This window comes from Haplochromis burtoni, unplaced genomic scaffold (genome assembly GCF_018398535.1).
Source record: "Haplochromis burtoni strain Fernald_Lab_line unplaced genomic scaffold, NCSU_Asbu1 Contig_83, whole genome shotgun sequence".
Taxonomy (NCBI): domain Eukaryota; kingdom Metazoa; phylum Chordata; class Actinopteri; order Cichliformes; family Cichlidae; genus Haplochromis; species Haplochromis burtoni.
This window is the reverse complement of record NW_024582444.1, coordinates 1,697,557-1,723,326: the sequence shown is the minus strand read 5'-3', so window position 1 is coordinate 1,723,326 and position 25,770 is coordinate 1,697,557. Positions and strand designations below refer to the sequence as shown.

The 25,770-nt window shown below is 39.1% G+C and overlaps 2 protein-coding genes across 3 annotated transcripts; one reads left to right on the top strand and one right to left on the bottom strand.

Moving 5' to 3' along the window:
• Nucleotides 1-2,893: 2,893 nt before the first annotated feature.
• Nucleotides 2,894-14,338, bottom strand: slc13a2 (solute carrier family 13 member 2). The gene is made up of 12 exons (XM_014334877.2): nucleotides 13,942-14,338; nucleotides 11,344-11,472; nucleotides 10,158-10,294; nucleotides 8,572-8,807; nucleotides 8,322-8,487; nucleotides 8,084-8,206; nucleotides 7,717-7,926; nucleotides 6,432-6,529; nucleotides 6,149-6,264; nucleotides 5,635-5,796; nucleotides 5,413-5,550; nucleotides 2,894-4,187 (listed from the first exon to the last, which is right to left on the bottom strand). Exons 1-12 carry the CDS (start codon nucleotides 14,050-14,052, stop codon nucleotides 4,056-4,058), a joined length of 1,758 nt encoding a protein of 585 aa, XP_014190363.1. The 5' UTR covers nucleotides 14,053-14,338; the 3' UTR covers nucleotides 2,894-4,055.
• A 5,226-nt stretch (nucleotides 14,339-19,564) lies between these two features.
• vtnb (vitronectin b) lies at nucleotides 19,565-25,532 on the top strand. Of its 2 annotated transcripts, none has more exons than XM_042222314.1 (8): nucleotides 19,565-19,758; nucleotides 21,370-21,486; nucleotides 21,588-21,803; nucleotides 22,297-22,436; nucleotides 23,698-23,854; nucleotides 24,606-24,764; nucleotides 24,851-25,162; nucleotides 25,251-25,532. In XM_042222314.1, the coding sequence occupies exons 1-8, from the start codon at nucleotides 19,695-19,697 to the stop codon at nucleotides 25,388-25,390; spliced, it is 1,305 nt and encodes a 434-aa protein (XP_042078248.1). In that variant the 5' UTR covers nucleotides 19,565-19,694; the 3' UTR covers nucleotides 25,391-25,532. The 2 variants fall into 2 exon arrangements, with proteins under 2 accessions (XP_042078248.1, XP_005926376.1); XM_005926314.2 differs by having other exon boundaries at nucleotides 19,566-19,758; nucleotides 24,848-25,162.
• Nucleotides 25,533-25,770: the final 238 nt, after the last annotated feature.

Below are 25,770 nucleotides of genomic sequence, written 5' to 3'. Positions count from 1 at the left end.
GGGGGGGGGGGGTGTAACGGTATAAACAATGAAAGTGGTGGTAACTCAGTTGTTTGGTGGTGGCTATGGCAGAGCTTCCACAGAGGCCAGCGGGTGGATGAGGGAAAGGGGAGGCAGGAGGAGAGGAGACCCGAGGCGGGGTCAGATATAAACCAAGTTTAGGTGAAGTTTATTTTCGTTGTACTAACGTTTTACAGTCAGTTAAAATAACTTGTACTGCGTATTAGCTAGCATGACGGAGTTTCTATACAGCTGGGTGGGTGCTATGATGTTACTGATAGTGAACTTTATTTTATTCATAAGGTTAGTTAGTAGAGTTGCCAACCGTCCCGTAAAAAAATGGAATAGTCCCGTATTCAGAGAAAATATTACGCGTTTTGTGTTGAGGTGAAAAGGAACAGTTTGTCCCGTACTTCAACTAGAATGAAAAAAGCTGGATTTATTCTGTGTCTTTACGCTGTCAGCTGCCTCTTCTTCTCTCATTCTCTCCCTCTCTCCTGTTGCTACTTCAATCATGAAACTGATCAATGATCAGCTGATCGGCTTTTCTCTCTTGTTTGTTTATCGCCCACTTTGCGCCAGAAAGAGGAAACCAGCGGATGTCGCGCTAAACAACAGCAGCACGTTTAAGCTTGATCAGCTGTTGTTAGAATTTATTTAATATTACTTTCTAGTATCAGCTGATGTTTGCTGGAGCCACAGCTGTAAAGCTGCTGGTCATGATGTCGGTTTGGATATGTGGTGAGAGGGAAACATGAAGATGAAACCAGGAGATGTCCTTACTGAATCATCAGAGCTGAACAGGTGATGGAGAAACAGGTTTACCTTTTAGGTGACATGAATGAGTTGAAGGGAAGTTATGAACTGTTTCTGAGAGACAAATTACACCAGGATCCTTTTTTTATGTAGCTGACAGCTGGTAACTGTGCAGGGGCGGATCTAGCAAAGTTTTGCCAGGGGACCAGGTAGGGCATTAACAGGGAGAGGGGGGGCAGAAAGACATACTTTTATTTCTTATTCTCATTTAAAATGTCTAGCTTATAATAAATAATTATCTGAATCTTAAAACCAAAGTTTTTATCTGATGTAAAATGTATAGAAATCATACATATACCAACAAGACAGTATACTTCACTGTCACAACAGCATTTGTTTTCATTCAAAGGCTTTATAGCTTTTCCTATAATACCTGGTGGGCCAATCTCTAGTCAAAATGCCCGGGCCGATTTCTTGTCCCAGTCCAGCCCTGGGCACGACACTCAGTGAATTAAAAATTAATGGCTGGGCCAGCAGTGCACATCGCAAATTAGCTCGCATAGTTGTGCCGCTTCTTAATGACAGTATCTTAGCTAACAACCCCAACTACCAGATTCAACTTGTAATTGGCTAAAAATAACTTAACCTAATGGTGAGAGGGACGTTGCTAGCTGGCAGTTTTTTCAAGTAATGTTGAAATTTCCACATTCCAACACTTCAAATGCTTCAGGAGCTGTCAGCGCAGCATCAGCACCGCGGAAATACACGGATACATCCGTAGACTCGAGACAGAATGCGTTTTTGGGACTATGGACCAATGTTTTCTTTTCTAATCAAACCAAAAAGCTTTAATGAGCAGCTGGATTTGTCTCACATTAACTGGTTGGACACAGAGGGCATCGAAATAAACTGATTGAACAGAAAAGCTCGACTCTGTGGGGTTCAAAGTTTGCAGACTACGAACGCAGCTGGAATCTATAGCTGTGCGTGTTCATGATGCTTGTATTTTCACCTGCTGGACATCACTGCCTGACAAGGTTAACTGTCTTTAAAACATTGCAGAGGCCTTATTGATAGTATTTGGCTCTACATATTTGTGTGAGCTGATTTTCTCTCACATGAAGAGTGTCCTCAGGTAGCGGTCTGAATGCTGGACACTTCTAGACCTGTGTCTCTGAGTGGGTGACCAGAGGTCACATTAACATGTGTTTCTCTGTATTAACAAAAATGCCATATTGGCCCTGTTTATTTTTCTTATCATTGTTGTGAGGAGACCATAAATAGCATTTGCATTTTCTGTTGTACAGTTCATTTGCTGTTATGGAGTTCTTGTTATGGATAAAAAGTCTTTTTTTGTTTCAAAATAGCTGATAACTATTCGCTGATAGCTGCCAACATCTGAGAAGAAATATAATTCTATAAAGTTGTTCTATATAGTTTGTAACTGTTCATATAGATCATTATTAAATTTATTGCTAATGCAATCATATGGCACATTGACTTCTGAGGAAATTTTAGATGGCACTTGTCATCAGAAAGGTTGCTGACCCCTGCATTACAGTATATCTAGCTTCTCTGCTTTTTTTTAAGCATGAAAAGTAATGCATTTATTTCATTGGGTGTTTTAGCAGGGTAATAAAAATGACTTCAGCTCACCAAAAATCTGTTGAACTTTCTACATTTCAGATCAGGGTTGGGTCATTTGTGTTTCCTAGGGAGCACATAAGAAACTGGGACTGTTGTAGAAGTCTGCATAAACAGTTGATATCAGTTCTGCTCACTATTACTTTAGATTTAGGTTATTGGTGTATCCTATCACAAAAGTTCCAGTTTCTCATATGACCACTTGGGAAAATTAAATGCCCAACCTCACTTTAGATAGCCAACACAAAGAAGATGTAACATGTAATAAGTAAGTTGCTGTAAGGTGGATTTTGACATTCTGCTTCTAAATAGGTTTTGCTAAGTTTCCGTTTTACTTTTTTGTCCATAACACATTTGGGGGCTCATCCGGGAGTCTGACCAAAATTTGAACCTGCAGTTTTCTTAGCAAGAAATTAGAGCACTTCCATTATTATTATTATATGAATTATTATATAAAGTATTATAAATAAAAAAAAGACTATCACAACCAGAAAAAGGTCACATTGGTATTTATAAATTATAAAATAAGTAAAATTCCTCCTTATGAAAAGAAGTTGTGACAAAAACACATATAAAATTAAATATGACACCCAAAAAAAAAAGTCCAACAAAATGACCACAGTAATAAGTTAACTGACACCATGAATTAGTTTTCATTTTTGCCTTTCAAAGGTAGCTATGCTGCAGATAATGCATGCATTATCAGTAAATGATACACAGACTGATAAGATAACAAATTCATTGAAAAGTGTATGAGGAAATAACCTGGTTTAAACACTTTCTTTGGTTCTGTCACTGAAATGATGTAAGGAAGTCCTCAAAGAGGGTCTGTATATAATAGTCTGATAGAGCTTAAAGTTTGTTTCAGCTGCAAGTGAAAATCTTTGATTGCTCTTTCTATAACCAAATTTAAACTGTCATTTAATCTTTAACTTATTTGTCTTCAGTGAGAGTGGAAAAACTCTGCTATGACTTTTTTCTTCTTGTTTTTAAAGGGCCTGAAAACATTCTTATGTAGCAACACGTTCTCACTCCCAAAGCGTAACATTTTACGCTAGGTGACAAATCGTCAACATAGTACGTTTTCGGCTACCTACCACCTTCCTAAATGACGACCTCGGAAAAAAGAGGAAATATGAGAACCGTCTGGACTCCACATGTTCGCTCTTTTTCTTCAAATCGCTTAGAAACACTCTATTTATAGTCCTGGTTAAGATCAGAAATAAGGTTATGGTTAGGGCTAGGGATAAGGTTAGGTTTACGGCTGGAATACAGGGCTGGAACGTCTATTACCGCGGGAGCGTCATTGCACTGGATTCCAGCCATAACCCGCCGCATACCATAAGAACGCCGAAGGTCTCCTTTCGCGTTCCTCAGGAACGCCGCGGGACGTGACAAAACGTCGACATGTTACGCCTCGGGAGTGAGAACGAGTTGTATGTAGCTTTCCTGAGCAGGATACCATGAGTAATGGTATCCTGCAACAACAACAAACTGTTGTCTGCTAAAGGTAGAAAAGTTTTATCTCAGACAGTGGATTTCTGAGCTTTTTCCTCATTGGTTTGAAGCAGAAGTTGGAAAATGTGATACTTTGTTCAGTGTCTTCTTGTGTGACTGTAGAATTGGATTTGTTTTTTTACAGGCTGTAAACAAATTCAAGGTTTACTATTTGTAGTGTTGGCCCAATCTGGAAAAGTGTCCAAGTTAAACATGGCTCTTCCCCAGGTGTTGATGGCTAAATTAATGCACAGGATCCCGATGATGTTGAGCATGAAACCAGCTTTCACCTGAAGGAACAAAATGTAATAATCAGATGATGACAAAGGAAGGCTAAAACTTTAGAATTTTATTAAAAATTCAAAATTATGCTCTGTGAGTTTGCATATTTGTCTGTCGAATAACACAACTAACCAAGATCTTATCTGTATTACCCCACATAGCAAAATTGGTATGGCCCAGATCTGGCCCACACAATGTGCTTACACATGGCCCACATACCGCAAAGAATGACGGCCCTTTGGTGGCCCAGATCTGGTTTGCCAGAGGTGGCCCACACATTGGCCAGAACAAGGCCAGTTGCAGACACACTAGTGGCCTTGTGCTGGCCCATGTGTGGATTACCTCTGGCAAACCAGATCTGGGCCACCAAAGGGCCGTCATTCTTTGCGGTATGTGGGCCATGTATAAGTTGTGTGCAGCCACAGGCCAGTTGCAGACACACTGCTGGCCCTGTGCTGGCCCAGAACAGTTTCAGCTCTGGCACCAGATGTCAGCCTAATGTGTACCTTAATCAAGCCATGTAATAACAACATGTGCCGAAACATAATAGTGCAAAAGTAACTCTGTTCAGACAGTGAATGGACTCAATCTTTGATAGAGCTTTTCTACTCCACTTACTCAAAGTGCTCTACACAATATACTACATTCACCAAATCACACACACTTTCTCTAAACTGAGTGCTTCCTAACTACATTAATACACATTCAAACTTGACATACAGACTGGAGGAAAATAGGAAAATAGGAACATAAACAGTGCCATCATTGCCAGACCTGGCCCACATCTGGTTGGCATACACCCTGCCATGACACCGGTCAGTCAGACGTGCCAGGTTGATGCCAGATCCGGGGGCTAGGCCTGTTTTTTATGCTCCTGGGTCACATATACCAAACCACAATCAGGCCAGATATGGCATGGCATCACATAAACAGCGCCAGCTACGCCAGGCCTGGCACACATCTGGATAACATACCACTTACTTATGGATGAGCTACAACACATGGAGGTTGATTTAAGTGTCATGATACAGCTCAATAGTCACTGATTTTAAAGAGCAAATTGATGATACTAGCAGCAGATAGCTCTCTTGTAACTTTGAGAAGTGACAAGAAGGACAATTGTATTGCTTTTCCCACTCCAACAAGGCCAATCAAAGACAGTCTTATTAGCTCAAATAAACTAAAATCGCAAAGGCAGCATATGTTTGTATGTCATATGTATGCCAATCTTACCATATCTAGGACTTTGAGGTTTCCAAAAGAAAAGGCAATGGCATTGGGTGGTGTGGCCACAGGTAGCATGAAGGCCAGAGAGGCAGCAATAGTGCAGGGCAGCATCACATAGAGTGGGTGGAGCTTAATATTTTGGGCCTAAAGGAGCGCAAAACACAACACAGTTAGATTCATGGAGAACATACGTGCGCACACATCTGTCAACATATGAGCTCCATTTACCATTGACGCCAATATGGGCAGGAACAGGGTGGTGGTAGCTGTGTTACTGGAGCACTCGGTGAATGTGGCAATAAGTAGGGAAAGCACCAGTGAGATAGCAAAGGGGGGAATATTCTGAAGAGGTGACAGGTTTTCTCCCAACCACTTGGATAGATTTGATGCCTGTAAAGGTAGCAGGAAAAATACACAAACAAATGTTTAGTATTTGAGAAAAGCTACCACCATGGCTCAGAGGATGTCTGCTATCGGTCTACCAATTTGGCCTTGACTGAAATCTCTCCTCTACTAGATGGAATTGTCATTAATTTTTGTGCAAATAATAAGCATATTAACAAAACCTCCAAAATTCAATAACCAAAAACAAACAAGAGACCAGTATTTATTTTCTGATTCAAGCATTTAAGTATCCAGTAATCACCAAGACTAGCATTTAACTGCCAAAATTATTTTTAGATATTCTGTAAGGGAGAATGAAATAATAAAAGATGACGACATGGAGTCCAAGGGTGTTTACCTCACTGCCAGCAGCAAGAGCAAAACCTCCTCCCAACAGCAGCACTATATTCCAGGGCATTCGTTCATGAACCACATTCCAGGTCAACAGAGCCGGTGGAGCCTTTATCCTCTTACCTGTGGGAAACAGATGAAGTTTAAACATCAACAAGTAATTAGTTTGAAAGTGCAACATCAAGCCTGCCAAGCATTCTTCACCCAGTGCTCCAGTAAGCCCAAACTGAGTTCACATGAACATTTTTAGAAGCAGTGTATTACACCAAGGTTAAAAATGAATACTTCACCTTCATTTGTGTATCCGTAATTGCTAAACGGCAGCTGAGAGGGGATGACGAAGAAGAGCGATGACATTAGGATGGCAACCGTTCCGTCTGTCACAAACCTGACAGACACGAGAGAACATGATTATATATGCTGCCTTTTAAAAATGATGAAGAGAAAAATGTGTAACATCATATTTACTGTCAACTGTGGGGCAAAACAACGTAACTGTATTTGACATACATTTATCTTGCCATTTTTTTCAGTCTGACCAATTTTTCTCTTTTATAAAAAACTAACAAAAAGAAAAAAGAAAGTTTAATAAAAAAGAAAGAAAGAAAATGAGGACTTTAGCTACAACTTTGTTGCGCTTGTGAACATTTCCTGCAGAAATATTACTCCAGTTCAGAAGTGCTCAAATTGCGGATACTCAGACGGGCACTTCAGCTTTTCATGTAGACTTTACAGCAGAAATAAATAATGAATGCTTAAAATGTTTGTCTGGTACAAAAAGAACTGTACTGGCATTTGTTTTTCCTTCATAACGCACCTGTTTAAACTGAGGCTAACGTGTGAGCATCTCACCTGCGTTTCTGTTGCTTTTGGATCATTTAATGTAAATCTAATAAAATATATGCCTGTTCATTCTGTGCTCCAGTTTTAGTGATTGACATTCCACCATCACAAATTATCTGTTAACTTTATGTGATGTAAGCATGTTTTTATGAATACAAACTAGGGGATGTTGTATAAGAATGGGTCAGAGCCAATCACCCAGACCCTCTGAGCAGGATTAAAGCAGCATCCAGGTATTTATCTGTCAGCTCATGTTTGCTACCTTGGTTAACAATGCTGAATTGGCTCAATGTCCAATCACTTTATAGATCTTAATGCAGAGAGATCAGGTCACTTTTTATATTTTATTGCAAAAGTGTTAGCTGCAGAATCACAAACAAAGCTGTGATGTCAAAACATCACAGCTTGAAAATTATTGAAAATTATTTTGTTATTTTATTAATATTATTATTTTATTTTATTTGTGTCTCAGTAGACTTCAGTGCATTCAGCACAAAAGGTGACTTTGTGTGACTTTCCTTGTAAAATATGTTGACTCATCCTGCCTCCGAGGCATTAATGCAGGACTTTATAAACCACTGGGTGATACCACAAGTGCTGCATACATTTTAATGCGCAGGAAAGCATGTGTTGAATTGATCAGTTCATGGCTAGCTGTTTGGTCTTTTTGTTGGTAATATGTGGCGCTTCACTTCATTTATATCTAAAGGTCATGCTTAAAAAAGAACTCACGCAGCGTCCTTATTGAACAGCACTGTGGCCCAGCCAGGCATGAAGCCCGGCTCTCTGGTAAACCACAGAAGCACGAGCAAGATAAAGAGGACGAGCACCGCCACCTCTGCAAACTTGATACGTCCCAGCTTCTTGTACTCCACTTTCATCACTGTGTATGCCGCTCTGTCGCTTTCACTTTTCTCACCACAGCCAAATGACTTCTTCAAACTGAGGAGAGCAACAAAAAGATATAGCATATCTCTGCAGATGCTAAAAAAAAGTCAGTTTTACTTACAGTGTAGATTAATTTATTTTGTGCTGTTTGAGCAGCTTTTCTGAGGATAGTTTAAAATACCTGGGTTTGTTTCTGGCTGATTATACTTACTTGAAGCCCAGGAACATAAAATGAAGCCAGAACCAGGCGAGCACCAGCATGAGCACCATGCTGGGAAAACAAAAGCCAAACCAGCTGGCAAAGTTGATCACGTCAGTATTGTTAGGGAAGATCCTTCACAGAAAGAAAAACAAAGGGATGTGAAGAGAAGATACAAGTGGTTCAATGAGCAGTGACACACCTTGAAGATCATTTCTGTTTGTGTGTTGAGTTGGGTTTTTTGCCTTACTCGTCCATTTGGCCCTTGAGGATGAGATTAGGCGTGGTCCCTGTGAGCGTGGCCGTGCCTCCAATGCTGGCAGAGTAACACACACTAAGACTCATCCCTTTGGTGAGAAGGTCATACTTCGCTTCTATGGCTTTTTCTCTGAACTCTCGCTGTGTGTCATGTACATCTGGATCAAAACACAATAAGACAGAGATGTTATTGGAAGGGTTTCTTCTAGAAGCCCATATGTGTATGTAGCATTTTTACTTACACACAGGATCCTGTGTGTCTCTTTCGTTTATCGTCTCCAGCTTGGTTTGAACTTCCAGCTCAAATGCGTGGTTGTCCGCATCTTGAGTCTGGAGATCACGCTCATTTGCCTGGGTCTCTGTATCTTTCAGCTGCTGTAGCACAGCGTGTGCGATGGGTAGCATCATGGCTGTGGTGGCTGTGTTGCTGATCCACATGGACAGGAATGCCGAGACGCTCATGAAGCCAATCATTAACCTGCGTGAGAGGGAATGGTGATGATGATAACGAGGAGGCATGAGTGAAAAATCCTCAACATCCTCACTAGTGCTCTGGGTGCATTGTTTTTTAAATGTTGCTGTACTGGGCAGCTCCTTGAACTCCTGGAGCAGTTTGCAATACCACCCTGTCAAAATTCAAGAACCATGCAAGTAAAGACATAGCTACGTCTACAAATGATAGATGTTTCTGAATGAAAACAGAGAGCAATTATTTGTTGCCATCTTTATTGATATTGATTGTTTATTAATTTTATTAAATTTAATCTTTTATTCCTTTTCCTTTAGAGGCGACCACACTTGGCTTAAATTAGATGGCATTAGTGTTTGTGCTTGTTTGTCATCCTTATTAACCTCACAGGTAAAGTTTCTCATTATGGGAAGCATCAAATGAATATTTTTTGCCATTTATTCAAACAAAACAACGGTGATGCAAAGAACCTATCCGGTCTGATGTCACTAGCCGTGTCTGGGCCTAAACTCCGCTGCAGGTCCATATATCAAACGATCACTATGGCATTACTGAGAGTTGAAAAACTGTCTAAAGTCTTTCATCTTTAATAAAATGATCAGCGTTCTGCTCTACCAGGTGTAACAATTGAGTTTAACATCCAGGCATCCATGAAAACGGAATTTATGACATTTAACGGAGTTAGAAGTTAGCAGGAAGTTAGCTCGCTAGCTTCTATCTAAATACAATATAGCATGTCCTGACTGCGGGGTTTTGGAAACAAATTAAAACGTACAGCTCTGTTATCACTTCCACATAAATGAAGACAGAAAACTAAACAGCAGTGACGTTTGTAGGGTTACTGAAGTTGGGCTAGCTGGTATATAATGATGTGCTACGTGACCGCTAGCGACACAGCTATGTTAGCATAATATAAACAAGCTAACTTTTTTCCACTCGATAAAAGTTAACGTGAGTGTTCTCGGTGGTCAGGAACAAATGTAATCGCATGGCAGGATGCTGTAAAAGGACCAAACTTCAGCCAGGAGAACAACTGAGATAATCCATCCACAATACGAGGTTAGTCATTCATATACTGCTGCATGGGCTGGGCTGTAGTTACATCCTAAGGTTTTAAAAACTGAGCTTAAATAAATGATTAGCGGTAATAAAAGCCGAGGGAGGTCAACAGTGATCACTGACTGTTTTAGGAGCTTTTTGAGATTAAATAGAAGAAAATACAAAACATTAAACATGTTAACAACACAAAAGCCATATTAAACGCAGACTACTTTAGGCCCGGAAGTAGGATTCGTCACGTCATCACTTAACGACCGGATTCTGAAAGACTTGTAGACTTGTATGTCAAGGCTCTCTTACAGCGATGGACGAACACCAACCAGCAGCAAAACCCGGAGAGCGATTCGTTTATGGAGATTCCAGTGTTCGACCGCGATGGCCACCAGCAGACCTCCGATGAACAGCATGTTCGAGTCTTTCAGATACTCAATACTGACCTGAAACAGATCACACAGTCGCTAACATTAGCACATGGATCAAAGGTAACCTGTGGACCTACATGTATCATCAAATACGCTTTATGAGCAATAAACGCAAAAAAGCAGGATCAGCAGTGTTACCATGCCAGTAGAAGTATGGCGTAAAAGAAGTGACTGGGGGTCACATCACACTTTCAATAACTGTTGTCCTTTTTAACTTCTATTTTCCACTAACTGGAAACTGAAGAGTTTCTTCCCTTGACACTCCTATTTGCTTTCTCATGCAACACACAGTGTTGTATCAACACTTTTTAATTCAAGTTCCTCATAAATGGTCTTTCTGTTCTCAGTGCAATTAAAAAAGATATATCCTAAATTATATTTAAAATCTCTGATTTTCATTTTATATTCATAAGCAGGAGCAAAATTTTCTTACGTGTGTCAATAACTCAGATTTTTATATAGAATCGTTTTAAAAATAAAGACAGTTTTATGTATAAGATACAATATAATAAGATAATAAAATAAATAATAAAAGGTTATGTGGTCCTGAGCAGGTTCTAAAATGATTTAAATAGAAACTCAGAAAAACAACAACACACAACATTTTACACAGTGTCATTATTAATTAACCAAAACTAAAAAAAGAAGCAGTGAGTGAAGTGAAGTACACAATGCCATGAATCAATTTTAACAGTAATAACTTGACGTAATCCTTTTCTGCACAGCTTTGTTGGTTTCTCACATAGTTCTGGGGGATTTTGGCCCGGCTCTGTTCAGAAATGGCCTTTCCAAACACTGACGAGCAGCAACAATTGCTTCTCTAAAATCATTGCTCCTTGGCATTGTGTTAACAAACACATCAATGCGCCAGACCAACAAACTGGCAAATCTTCTACTTTTTTAGAGGTGCTGATAATCCGTTAATCAAGTTCATTTTATTAGCAGCACCTGGCTGCCACTCACGCTATTATTTCCTGTTGAAGCAGTGAACGTTTTACATTATTGCTGTGTTGTGTTATTAAAATATACTTATGAAGCACAGGAGTGGAAAAAGATGACCCTACATCTCCACCCTTCATGATGCCCATCATAGGAAAGAGGATGACTGGCAGTAAGGCAGTCACAGCCAGAGGCATGCACTCTGTGCACCAGTACAGAGCCATGAGGATGATCGCGTAGCCACATCTGGCTTCCTGTAAACACAGACACATAAATATAACATCACAATCACTAACATGTGATTTGATTACATTTTGTGCAGACGCACACAGAAGCAGAGACCAACCCACAGTTTGCAGCAAAGTGCATACAGGGAATTTTCCTTTCGCTTATCTTTTCTTTTTAAAAGGCACTAAGTCTCTATACATGCAGATAGCAGCAACCCTTGATCATAAAACAAACAGTTTGTCGTGTTCACATCTCACAAGATAAGTTTTTATGATCCTCAATAAAAGTTATAAAATCTCTTTAAGCTCCCGACACAAAACATTCCACTGCAGACAAGACACTGATAAAGCTTAAGTTTCAAAAAGGTTTCCTAAAACATTATAATAAAACGTACAAAATAATATTTGTGTTATTATCTACTTTACGGTTATATTTTAGACAGCTACACCGTTCTCTTGCAGCTTTTGTGTAATGAAATGCATCGTATATTATAGAAATATTTTTTACTACAAGTCTGTGTATTTAAGCGTTAAATCTCATGTCTACATATTAAATAGAGAGCTCAGGATAATTACAGGTAACACAGGCTCTAATTTATTAACAGTAATAGGGGTCATATTGGGTAGTGTAGTTTGAGCCCACCATCTTTATGTGTCTTTAATTGCACTGTAAAGCACAAAGGTTCAGCTGAGCACCACAAAGCCCGCTTTTTTTCTTATCCTTCATACATTAACAGACCACTTCAGCACTTTCAGCAAAAAATGAAGATGATAAAATCAATTTGGTGGTGAATTCAGTTGCAATATGTCAACACATAAGAGATTACATGGCTTGCAGGGATTTTGAGGTGACTGTGTTTAGTAATCATATTAAAAAACTGGCCCTGGATGTCTACGGTATCTTTCGATTAAATCAAGTCTTTCAAAGTGAGAGACGTGGTGACTGAGTTAAGTGCACTCAAAAAATAACCTGCAGACATGTAATGTCACAGCAGCTTATGTTTGTGTCATGATCTTGGGTCTTTTGACCCGGCGTTTTGAGTTTTAGCCTATTTTGATGTTTTTGATTTATGTTTAAGTCCTTTAGGTTTTCTAAGTTCATTTCTACAATGCTTAAGTTGCTGTTATAGTTCATTGTTTTTTAGATTCCCCTTGTTTCTTCTACCCCTGTGTTTAAGCTTCCCTCGCCCTTTATGCGTTTCATGTCTGTGTGTCTTATGTTGTCTCATTCGCGTTTTCATGTCTGGGTTCCATACTTTTTTCTGTTTTACTGTGAGAGTCCCTGTCCTGTATGCAGAGTGTCTATTTTGGTTTCCCCTTGTCTCATCGGGTCTGATTTGTCCCAGCTGTGTTCCCACCAGTTCCCCATCCTCTCATTATCTTTTTGTCTACTTAAGTCCTTTGTCCTCCTTTGTTCAGGGTCAGGTCGTCTGTTGTCTTTTGCGCCATCTCTCAATGTTCCAGGTATCTTTGTATCCATGCCAAGTTTCATTTTTAGGGTTTTTTATGTTTATTTTTAGTTTCCCCAGTTTAGGTCATTGTTTATTCTCATCTTTGTTTGCCTTATGCATTACTTTAGATTTCTCCATCAGCCATGTTAAATGGCTAGCTTTTTGTTAATTCAAGTTTTGTTCCACGTTCCTTTGTGTCTGTATTTGGGTCCAGTTTTGTTATAGAAATAAAAATGCAGTCTATTAAAGAAAATCATCAAAACTATATAAGAATATCATCTATGCTTCTCTCCAGACGGCCTGCGTCCTCACATGGGGACATTAAATTTTGGCTTTTTTGCATCTTAAACTTCATTCTGTTCAACAAAGTGTTTCTAACTTTGCTATACAATGTGTTTATTGTGTTGTCCTATAAAAGAAAACTGGTACCACATGAGGCTGTTACAACATTGTAATAACTTCCTCTTCAACGATTTTAAGATTTATCAGGGCCCGAGGTCAGGGAGATTAAAAATGAACCCCAAATAAGAGCCTGGGTATCAGGAGGATAATTGACCAATGTTGTAGTGTGAGTATTTGTTTATTTCTAGAAATAACCATCATTAGTCCACATGTTTTCAGCAGATTCAATAACTGCAACAAGAGAGACATGTTAATAAGTGTGAATAAAACACCTGACTTTAAAAGCTTTTTAGCCCTTGAATTCGAACAACATTCAAACACCATTTATGTTATCCACTACAGACAGACAGACAAACCTAGCCTGTTTAACTGTGATTGACTGCACTTCAAGTAAATTCACTCAGGTGAGAGTGTATAGTTTTAAAGGTGGGCATCAGCGTAGGTCAGTGATCAAACACTTAAATCATAGATTTAAAAATAATTACAAGATCTGTTCTTTAAGAACAAGTGTCAGATTAACTGAACGGGTTATAGCCAAACTTCTCAAATTGCACGTGTACAGATTAGTCTGGTCAGTGAATATAAATCTTTAGCTGTTTTTTTTAAACAAATAAAATTTACCTCCATGCACAAACACACTCACCGATGAAGGATAGACGAGAGGCAGAGGAAGGAATACAAGCGGCGTGACGATTATGATGATATAGTTCCTGTGGTGCCACAGAAGATGCAGCACTCTCTCCCAGTTATACATGATGCTCTCAAAAAATGAACTAACAACTGAAATAAACTCTTTCTAAGTGTTGCAGGTAGGTCAATGCTAACACAAACACTAGTCAGTATGAAGAAGAGGCACAGGGCAGCTGTGGAGCTGAAAACTGAGCTCAGGTGGGTTAACAGTAGAGGTCTGCTCCACAGAAAGTCACTGTGGTAAAGAGAATAAAATCAGTGCAATTTTCTGCCTATATCTCTGGTAGCATATCAAACATTAACTCAAAGAGATCAACATCCTTGACAGAGAAGCAGCTGACACTGTTGGGAAAGAGCAAAAAGTAGCTGTAAAAGCAGAACAAGGGGGAGGGACTGGAGACGGACAGCCAAACAATAGAGAGACTTTATCATGTGAAGGAGTGCAGTTCCAGTAACTTAACCAAAGGTCAATGTCTGTGTAAGTTTCACCTGAGATTAATTTCTGAATGATTCAAAATTTTAATAACTGATTCATTAAACAAAGAATGGAGTTGATGTCAGTTGATGTCAAACAGCACAGCGAGAGATGAGGTGTTTTAACCTAAAATGCATCGATTTTGACAAAAATCGTCAGCAGGTTGCATGTGTCAGAATAGGATAGGAGGAACCCATACTCCTGCATCTGCCCTGTAACAAAGAACAACTTGAAAAAAAACCTCAACATCTTAAAACAATGAAATCATTCAGTGGATTAAAAGCTTGTGACTGTTGCTGCTGACTTTGCAAAAGTTCTGACAACCAGGATTTTCTTGTTCAATTGCGACATTGCGATGAGATGTCAACAGCTGTCTAGTTTCTTCCACTTTTTACACTTTTTTTAATATAATTGTTTTTTTTGTTTTTTTTTTAAAAAAAAAGGCAAAACGCTGGGAAGTGTGTTGTTTAAGAATAGCATTTAAATTGTAAACCATGTTATCTTAAAATGGCAACCACAACTTTGCCTTTAAACACAAACACTTCCATCTGGGACATTTAACAAACAGTGGTTGGTGATTTTCAAGGAATCCCAGTGAATCTTTGTAAAGACTTTATCACAAAAGTTCTTTGTCTTAAATGAAGATAAATACCTCCCATGACTCGAAAACACCATCAATATACACAGCAACTCGACTGCGATTAATATTCATATATCACTCACATATCAGTCTTACACAGCACACTGGCATCACTGCAAACTCCCGGTTGTTTTATAAATTACTTATTACTGCAGTTCATATAGGAAGTTCATAAGAGATTGAGGCATAAAACGTCTGTTAAAGACGAACACTTCTATTGATCATAGATGATCATGTTGGTCTAATCTGACTAAATGTTACTGAGGAACGTTCTGGTATTAAACATGATGAAAACAAAAAAGGGCAAATGTAGTAATTAAAACAAGAGAAGCAACCAAAGCAAAAACACTGGGTGACCTTTCTATGTTCATGTACAGCTTAGGAGTTTTAATAATAAAGGCAGTTAATCATTAAAGCAATAGACATAATATAGCATCCACACAGATTAGTGTTTTTTATTTATTGGGTTTACTGAATGATTTATGAAGGGAGTTTGGTTAGAAAGCACACGTACAGATAATCATTGTTTGTGTTTTCCAAATCCTGTATGCAAGAATTTCAGGCTTCTTGAAATTAAAATAGTAATGAAAGGTTCTGCATTCAACTAAGTTTAATCTAACAAAATAACAATCCAAATGTTAGAATTTTAGATTTCCATAATCATTATACATCCTCTGACACCTTTATCAGGTTTGCCGCCTTCAGAACTGCCTTAATTATTTATGACATGGATTCGTGTTGGAAATATTCCTCAGATTTTTGGTTCAGACTGACATGATCACACGGTTTCTGCTGCTTTGTTTGCTGCACATCCATGAAATTACTATCTTGCTCCACCACATGTCAAAGGAGCTCTATTGGATTGAGATCTGGTAACTGTGGAACTATGTGAGTAGAGAGAACTCATTGGCAGGTAATAATAATAATAATAATGACAAGAAGAGAAGGGGAAATAAAGGGCGGTTGGGTTGCTGGGGGGTGCTAAGGTGGGATGAGTCAGAGTGATCTTCATTATGAATACTATGGTGTTTCAGTAAGGGAGGGGTAATTAATGCCCATCCACATGACCACACAACATGTTCTTGCATTTTCACCCAAAGAACTACTTCTTGCTGAATAGTTTCTCTCTCTCTCTCTGAGCCTAAGAGATGATTGTGTGAGGAAAATCCCAGGATATCATCAGGTTCTGAAATACTCATGCCAGTCCATTTAGCACCAACAACCATGAGATGTTGAAAGTTTCTTAAATCATCTTTTCTTCCCCTGTTCCGCTGCTCAGTTTGAACTTCTGCAGGGCATCATGACCCCATCTACACCCATCTACATGCCTAAATGCACTGAGTTGGTCCCATGTGATTAGCTAATAGATATTTGAGTTAATGAGTGAGTCGCTTTGCTGCTGTTTTTTTTTTTTTTTTTTTTACTGCCTGAAATTAAAGAACAAGACTGAGCTGAACATTGCGTCTGTACTGTTTTTATGACTGTTCTGTAATGAAAAGCTCAAAGGTTTTAAAGAGCCAACCTCTTTTTTCCAATAATGAACGGAAGAGCTGACTTGTACATGGACCGGATTAATATTTGACACCAAAAGAGACCAACTGATAAAAACTGTGTATGGATTTAGATGTTCTGTCACTCTCACAAAATCCTTATTTGTTGGTCACACTTTGTGATGAATCATTACTCATTAAAGGTGCAATTTGAGAGAAAACCCACTGTAAAGACCTCTAAACAATCAGCACCCAGCTTTATGGATGAAGTGCCTCCAATTGTAATAAGGCTGTTCTGCCAGTACAATTTAGTCATACTGATAAGATAACAACATGCATCCTGAAAACAGTGCAAATGTTGAATATAACTTACATAACAAACTAATATTTACTATTAGTGCTATAAAAATCACACTTTTATTCTATCAAGATTACCTTGGAAACGCCATTGCACTGCATTTTGATGTTATAGTGCCAGTACAATAATAATCAAGTCATATAATGTTAATTTGTTTTTCTGCACAGACCAGAGAACATTTCTACACCTGCTCTCATTACAGTCATGGTTTAAACATCACTAAAAGAAGAATCTGGACCATTATTATATGAGGGCAGCATCCACTTACATTTAAGGAGGGCTATATAAATATGATCTGTTTTATGTTTGATTAGTGTAGAACTCACAATTCAATATTGTTGTGACTGAGTGCTTTTTAAGGGGACTTTGCATCCTGTATATACACCTTTCCCATCTTTTGGCATATTAGCAACAATAGGAGCGTACAGAGGTACCTTCCACTTTAAGCTCCCTTGAAACAACTCTGTGCATTTACTTGTTTAGTTATTTTTGAAACATTATCTTTTATATCAACGTCACAACTAAAGTTATTACCTTGCGTTTCATTGTTTTATTTGTCCTGCTGTTAATTTCAGGGGTTCTGCCAGATGTGTGCATTTCAGTTGATTATACTTTTACAACCATCAGCCAGAAAATTCAGGCTTCTGAGTCTTTAACATACTGCATGCTGTCCTTACTTCTGTCTCTACTGGCACTTGACAAGTTTGAATAAATAATAATAAATGGTAAATGGTCATCGAGGCAGACAAAAGCATTTTTTATAGTGACAGCATGCAGGGTTTAGCAATAAGTCAAATTTGTCAAAAAGGAAGTTCTGTGTCTCCGCAGGAGCCCATTTTAGGTCCAATCTTCTTCTTCTTCATATAATTATTCTCCTTATAGTCTCTGTTATGTTTAAAATTTTATGCTGATCACACACAGATATATCGGCCTCGTAGATCATCTGACCCTCCGCGGTACACTGAGCTCTCTGAATGGCTGCCTTTGCAAAGTGTTTTTCATGCTTTTATTTCCTCACACTGAGGTTACTGCAACAGGCGGTTTATTTGCCTGAGCCAAATAAATCTATTGAATGACTGCAGACTGCCAGGATTTTAACTAGACCAAAGAGATGGCATTGTATCACTCCTGTTTAGGCATGTTTACATGTTCTCCCAGAATGTTTTTTAATTGATTTTAAGAGTTCACCTCTTATTAGAATGTGCAGCACGTACCTTTAAATCCGCAGGCAGAGGTCTTTTATTTGTTCTAGGCGTCCAGCTAAAACCTAAAGAGGACAGAGCATTTGCAACAAGGTGCCTGAGGAAATCAGATCTGTTGCAGTCAGCCACTTCCTTTAAGTCGTGTCTTAAAGCATCCTTTTTTTTAAAGGCTTTCAATGATTTTAAGTTTTACATTTACTTACAGTTACTTTTTTAGTCCCTACATTTGTTACTTTTGCTTTTTTTATTTTTAAGTCTGCACTATGTGTCTTATTTTACCTTCATTCTAAATTCCTAAACCTAGATTTTTTTGTCATGATAAACTCCGGGAGGCTGTTTTCTGTCAGACTGGCTGCAGGCTTTTCAATCAGGCTCATGGAGTTGCACTACATCAGAGGAAGTAGAAAAGTCAGCAAGCAGTCCAACACTTTGCTGCTAGATCCCGAAACAGATCTTTGTGGATTAGGTTCGGCACACTTTCTGTGGTTTTTCAGATTTGCTTAGTGATCTTGTTAATTGGACTCAAGAGCAACATAAGAACTGCCAGTGATAAAAGCTGCACTGATAATCAAAGTCCACACATGGACTGTTTTTGCTGCACTGCATGAAGGATGAGTACATTCCTAAATGCCGCGGATTTCCTTATTGTTTGGGCAGTTTAAATATTGACATAAATTACCAACTTTCTTCAGCTGCGACTTTGTTCGTTTTAAACCTTAAAGAAAAAACTATTTTTTAAAACTCCTTTCAAATCTTTTAATGTTTAACAAATACCCGGAAACTTCGAGGCTAGCGATAAGGACGCATTAATATTGCTCTAATCTGTCTGCAAGCTGACTGCCTTGTTCCGTGGTGTTGAATTTAGTTATCAACTCCCAGCTTTTGGTCATAATCCAAACTGGAAAGGAGGGAATCCACAGGTTTCACCTGCATTTTTTCTTCTTCTCAGGGCTTAATTGGGGAGAAAAAGTCATTGTCTGTGTTTAAGGATCAATAGAGAAAAAAGTCAGGCCTAATGTTACAATGTTTGAGCTTAGATATTATCCTAAATTTGCCCGGAAATTAAAAATACAGTGCACACACTTACTTTATGACTCAAGAGACACCTTCAGTTTTTAGTTGAGTTTGTAATTCTGTGTTTTAACTATTTTCATATTGAGAAGCATCCAGATAAACCTATAATTAATAACATTTTCATAAAGTAAATTAAAGTTATTATAAAATTATACTGGGTGATAGGTTTACTAAATAACATCAAATTAAAGCCATAAAGTGTTCATGTTTCTGGTCTGTAGCATGTTTCTAGGACAGATGGGACAGAGATCAGCTTAATGATTATAAGAGTATTGACCAGTCAGGACAGCAGAAGCCTGGGGGGTCAACAGCCTCTGAAAAATATCTATTGATCAGCTGCACACAGTACTAAACCCCAAAGTGGGGCACCCAGCTCAAACCCAGCTAGTGGTTTAGGTTAGTAAGCAGGATTTTAGAATAGTACACCTTCAGAGTTTTAGTTTGGGGGATTTTTGCTGTGAGCCGACATGAAGCCAGCGGTAGTTCTGTTGGGCCTCGTCCTGTTGTTGGACACCGCCTTTGCTGCAGAAGGTAAAACTTTAACATTTTTGATGTGCAGTTTGTATTATTGTTGATAGCAGTTGTAATTATTAGACATGATAGATCATATTTTTAAGTTTTGTATAATGTCTTGACTTTGATGTGTAGCTACTGATGTATGAAACAAAATGTACTATATTGTCAGAAACATTTGCTCATTGCCTTCACACATATATGAACTTGAGAGACATCCCATTCCTAATCCATGTGGTTTATTATGATGTCGCTCCACCCTCTGCAGCTATAATATCTTCAACTCTTCTGGGAAGGCTTTCCACAATGTTAGCAGTGTTTATGGGGATTTTTGAGCATTCTTCCACAAGCACATTTGTCAGGTTAGGCACTGATGTTGGATGACAGGCCAGTCGAGTTCTTCCACACCAAGCTCGCACATCCATGTCTTTATGGATCTTGCTTTGTGCACTGACGCGCAGTCATGTTGGAACAGAAAGGGACCATCCTGAAGCATGAAAATGTCCAAAATGTCTTAGTGAGCTGAAGCCTTAAGAGTTACTTCGACTGGAACTAAGGAGCTGAGCACAACGCCTGAAAAACAACCGTCACACCATAATCCCCTCTCCACCAAACTTTACACTTGACACAATGCAGACACATACCGTTCTCCAGCAACCACCAAACCCAGACTCGTCCACCAGAATGAGAAGGATGATTCTTCACTTCGGAGAACACGTCTCCACTTCTCTAGATCGAGTGGGGCCGTGGTTTAAACTATGTTTGGTGATGTAAGGCTTGGATGCAGCTGCCATGCAAGATGGGACATACTTTTGGCAGTATAGTGTATATTAGTAGTTTATCCTGGTGTTTTCTTAGAGGTTTGTTTTATTGTTTTTAATTTCTAATTAAATCTTTTTATTCTTGGACTCTACTGAAAATGCTTTGAATGACTCAGTTTTAAAATATCCTTCTTTATCTCAGACTTCCAGTTTATCCCATCTCTGAAACATGCTCCTCTCCCTTTATTTAATTCATCTTTCTTCCAATTGGCTGCCTTGTGCATACAGAATGTTTGAACGGGAGGTGAATCGAGCTTTTGTACTATAAGCCAGAGCTGTGTGACATCACACAGAGCCAAGAGTGAAAAAATGGTAGAAATAGAGCAGCCTGAGCTTGCAGGGACGATATATAGCATCCATTATTCCACACCATAATCAATGAAAGAATCCCTGTCATAGGCTGATAGGTGGGAACATGTTTTTAGTAACTGTAACTCGTGTTTTACACACTTTCCCCTTTAAATATCTAAATGAATTGATTTCAATGACTCTTTGAACCCAAAACACAATTTTGTTGCTTCCCTCTTATTCATGTCCCAATTCTTCAAATTCAGTTCACCTTGGTAAATAACTGTAAATATTTCAAACGTTGACAATGTGAAATATTTTATTTAGTGATGAATTAGGAAGAATCTAATCCTAACTTTATATCCTATCTTTCTGATAATGCATCTGAATTGTTTTACAGCTGGTGTGTTTAAACGAGTAAAGGGTCTGATTACTTCTGGTTTCACTGATTATTGAATGGTAAACTCAGACCAGGTCTACACGCTGCATGATATCTCACACTAAAACTACTTTCCCACAGAGTCCTGTGCAGGTCGCTGCGGCTCCTTCAGCCCACAGAGCAAATGTCAGTGTGACTCCATGTGTGTGTATTATGGAAGCTGCTGTGGGGACTTTTACACCATCTGCCCCAGAAAAGGTCAGTGCTGTGCTGTGTGACAGTTTCACTAAAGAGTCAGCTTGAATTTTCTTCTCCTTTGAAACGTCACCATCTGACAAAACCTCATGTTCTACCTTCAGTTTCTCGAGGCGATGTCTTTGAGGAACCACTGGAAGAGACGAGCCCGAGCACAGCAACTTTTATGCCAACCTCAGACACAGTTATACCGACTGTCACACCCAATGTTACACAGGGGCCCACACTACTACCGGTGGATCCTGATGCCATGCCCTGCAGTGGGCGGGCATTTGATGCTTTTCTGCAGCTGAAAAATGGATCAATCTATGCTTTTAGAGGTAATCCTGATCACATAACAGGACAGTTTACTTCTACTTCTACTTTTACTTTTGTTACTTTGTTGCCATTGTGTAATGTCTCTCTTTTTAATTACCTTAATTATTCAGCAATGTTGTTTTTTCCAATACAGAGAGGAGAAAGTTATAATCAGAAGATGCAGAATTGATACAGTACCTAAAAGTGTAGATTATAGTAAAAACTAATGTTAATAGCTTAAAAGATCCAAACATTAAAGAAAAGGAGGGAAAGCCTTTTCAATTTCATCCCAAATTAAAATAAAAATGATAACAATTGTTTGAGGAAAGTAAATGCTAAAGGAGCTTTTGCTCAATGAAAACAGAATGTGTTTCTTTAAAAAGTAAACGATAAATGGGTATATATTTGCAGTCATTTTGAACACAGACCCAAACTTTGTGGATTATCCTGCTGCAAGATTTGAAACTCTTTGAATGCTGATGTAAACACTGATCCAGAGCCTGCTCTTCCTCGTAGGTGTATATTTCTTTGAGCTGGATGATAAGTCCATCCTTCCTGGTTACCCCAAACTCATCGAGGACGTTTGGGGAATCAGTGGACCCATCAGTGCTGCATTCACACGCATCAACTGCCAGGGGAAATCCTACATCTTTAAGGTATAAGCTGCCATATTTCTTTGTGATGAGGTACACAAAAGGCTCCACCTCACATAAATGTGTGGTTTTTTTTGGTGGTGTGCATGTGTTTTCAGGTTTAATTGAGCTACATTTATTGTTTATTCTTTTAAGCCTCTGAAAATTCAAAATGAGTGCCTACAGTTGTAAAAGCCATTGTTTTAAACCGTTTCTCTGTAACTGCGAAATACTCAAACAGTGACTCTGTTGCGTGCAATAATTCAGATCAAATACACTATCCAACATTATGGCAGAAATAATGTTCTTCAGCCCCACACTGGCATGAGTGTTGCTAGAAAATGGTGTCGCTTCATTACTCATAATATTGATCTGTTTTCTTATTGATTCGGTTATTTGTACAGTGCATATGAAGAAGAATTGTGCATTTTTTTCTTGCTATACCCTGCCAGTGGTCTTCAGCTGGATAAAATGGAGTAACCTTACAAAAAAAACATAAGAAACGTGGAGAGAAAGCGGTGTTCTTCTCAACTAACTAACAAAAGTTGTTAATTATGCAAAGTATTAGCAGTATTTTATATTAGGGATGAGCTCTGGGCCTCTTCTTGTTTGCAGGGGGATGCACACTGACAGATGAGGTCAGACAGGCGTCTCTATGGACTCTATGCAGATGAGATTGTGATCTATAGTGAGAGTAGAGAGCAGGTGGCGGTATGAAGACGAATTAAAGTCAGTAGAAGCAAGATGAAATATGTGTGTGAATGAGAGGAGATTTAAGCGCCTGGGGTCAACAATCAAAAGTAAAAGACGGTGCACAATAGAGGTGAAGAAGAGACAGGGTGGCAGGGTGGAGTGGGTGGAGATGAGTGTCAGGGGTGATTTGTGACTGAAGTGTAGCAGCATGAGAAAGAGGGAATGTTTAGAAGATGGACCTGCTGTGATATATGGTTTGGAGGCAATGGTGAAATGAGTATATCAGAGGCAGTTGGAGAGGCAAGGCTGAGTTGGTTTGGACATGTGCGGCGGGGGGATAGTGGAAGATGGTGAAGATGGAGCTTTAAGGCACCAAATTACTGGATGTAGTGATAGAGGACGTGCAGATGATTGGTGGGACAGAGGATTGACTGAGATGTTTGCAGCGACCCCTAAAAAGAAGAAGAAGATGATGATTAGGAATGTTTCAGACTTCAAACCTTCTTTAGGGAGAGTAGTCTGTTGCCCTCATTAACACTCCCTCGCAGCGGTATCCTCAAACTTCAATGCTCTGGGCTCCATTTTCTCTCAGGGGAACCAGTACTGGAGATTTGATGGTGACGTCCTGGATGAGGACTATCCACGGCTTATTTCAAACGGCTTTGATGGCATACCAGATGAGATCGATGCTGCGTTTGCCATACCAGCACCAAGTCACCGTGGCAAGGAGAAGGCCTACTTCTTCAAAGGTATTTGTACTAATGGGTGATAATGTTTTTTATCATATACAAGTACAGCAGGGGTTTCTAAGTGTTGCTCGTGATCTGATAAAACTAAGGAAGATGACTTTGCATGTGAATATATAATGGCTTTTACAAGAATAGGGAAGTAGCACCCTATCACACAAAACAAGCAAATTAATAAACAAAGTTGTTTTCATGTTTTTTGGGGGTTTTTTGCTTCATTTTGTTAATAATTAGTTAAGGAGCTGAATACGTACTTACTTATATTGTAAATATTTTACATTTTTAGGAAATGTTAAACCCACCACATTTATCTGAAAGTCAAGCTATTTTGTCTGTACTTGATAAAGTTACCCTTAACTTTACCCTTAAAGTGATGACTTCAAACAGAGCACTGCTATATTCGTTTATTATTTTAATGCAGTGTCTTCACTTGTAACATTTGGTGCTTTTCCTTCTACACTTCACCTCTAAAGCAAAATTTCCTTGCATCATCATTTCACGGCAAGTTGTAAAGATGAGCAAGTTATAAAGAGCAGTCTGATGACACCCAGTGGAGCACAGAGGTTAACGTTTTCAGAAAAAGCAGTTAGAGGCAAAGCAAAGAGTTAGTTACAGAATCTGATGGAAGCAAATGCAGATGGCAAGGTTTTATCTGCATTTGTATATCATTAAAAATGTATCGGCAACTCCACAGCCTCATTGTTTCTCTCTCATCGAGTAAAATCCTGAAATCTGATTTTTCTCTTTTCTTCAGGGGACCGGTATTACCAATATGAGTTCAAGCACCAGCCTTCCCACGAGGAGTGCATCCAGATGAGCAGGTCCTCCCCTTCTGTGCTGTTCACACAATACACAGACCTCTTCTGCGATAACGCATGGGAGGATCTCTTCACGGAGCTCTTTGGAGGATCCTGTAAGGACCTTGGTCTCTTTATGCTTGTCTGTTTCAGATTTTTTTTTTTCTTATTCTCCATCTGCATGACTTTTGTATTTTAGCAGTTACCAGTTCCCAAACAGGCCCTTGGTTCATCAGCAGGGATTGGCGGGGTATTAGGCCCATTATAGATGCTGCCATAGTGGGACGAGTCTACACCACTCCCAAACCAACTTCACCTCCGACCGCAAAGAAGTGGAAGAGTCAGAGGAAGAGGCCCAGTAAGAGGCGTGGACAGCGAAGAAGGCAGAGTCGCCACGATGACTTTTGGTTCTATGATTTGTTCAACCTCGGTGATTACAGTGACAGCTCTGAAGAGAGCATCATGCAGGAGTACCAAAGCACCCCCGTTCAAAATGTGTACTTCTTCAAGAAGGGTAAATCAGCCTGGAAAAAAAATGAGTCAAAATCCTTCCAAAAACAGCTCTTTATTCTTCCTTAACACCTTTTTGTTTTTAATATCAGATAAGTACTACAGAGTGGATCTGCAGACAAAACGTGTGGATGACGCTTACCCTCCCTATCCTCGATCTATCGCAAAGTACTGGCTGGGCTGCAAGCATGAAGCTGCTACACCTGATGCATCAAGGGCAGAAAAAAGATAAATACTTGTCTTGACTATTACAATATGGGGCTAATGATGACAACACCTTTAACCCTTGCATGTAGTTCAGGATAGACACCTCTCCAATGGCCTCTTAGGTGGATACACTGAAATTATTCAAAATTAATAAACTTTACATTTCAGTGCTTGAGTGCTTTGATATTTTTGACCACATGGCAGAGATTGCACACACACACATCTAATGTGATCTGTAGCCATGCATCATGTCTACATGCCCAAACTCAACACCGAGCCTTTATCAGCGTTATCAGTGGGAGAAATGTTTCACCACTCATCCATCTTAGCTTACAGCAGATTTGCTCAATCTTTTAAAGACTACAGTTTCATACTGACCTAAAATAACACCATAGCTAATATATA

Excerpts from the sequence above, each read along its gene's own strand:
- slc13a2 (XM_014334877.2), bottom strand. The coding sequence starts at position 14,052 with ATGTATAACTGGGAGAGAGTGCTGCATCTTCTGTGGCACCACAGGAAC. Across the intron at positions 8,488-8,571 it reads AGACACACAGGATCCTGTGT|ATGTACATGACACACAGCGA; the intron begins GTAAGTAAAAAT and ends GTTTTGATCCAG. Across the intron at positions 8,207-8,321 it reads CTCAAGGGCCAAATGGACGA|GATCTTCCCTAACAATACTG; the intron begins GTAAGGCAAAAA and ends CTTTCTGTGAAG.
- vtnb (XM_005926314.2), top strand. The coding sequence starts at position 19,695 with ATGAAGCCAGCGGTAGTTCTGTTGGGCCTCGTCCTGTTGTTGGACACC. Across the intron at positions 23,855-24,605 it reads GAAGGCCTACTTCTTCAAAG|GGGACCGGTATTACCAATAT; the intron begins GTATTTGTACTA and ends TCTTTTCTTCAG. Across the intron at positions 25,163-25,250 it reads TGTGTACTTCTTCAAGAAGG|ATAAGTACTACAGAGTGGAT; the intron begins GTAAATCAGCCT and ends TTTTAATATCAG.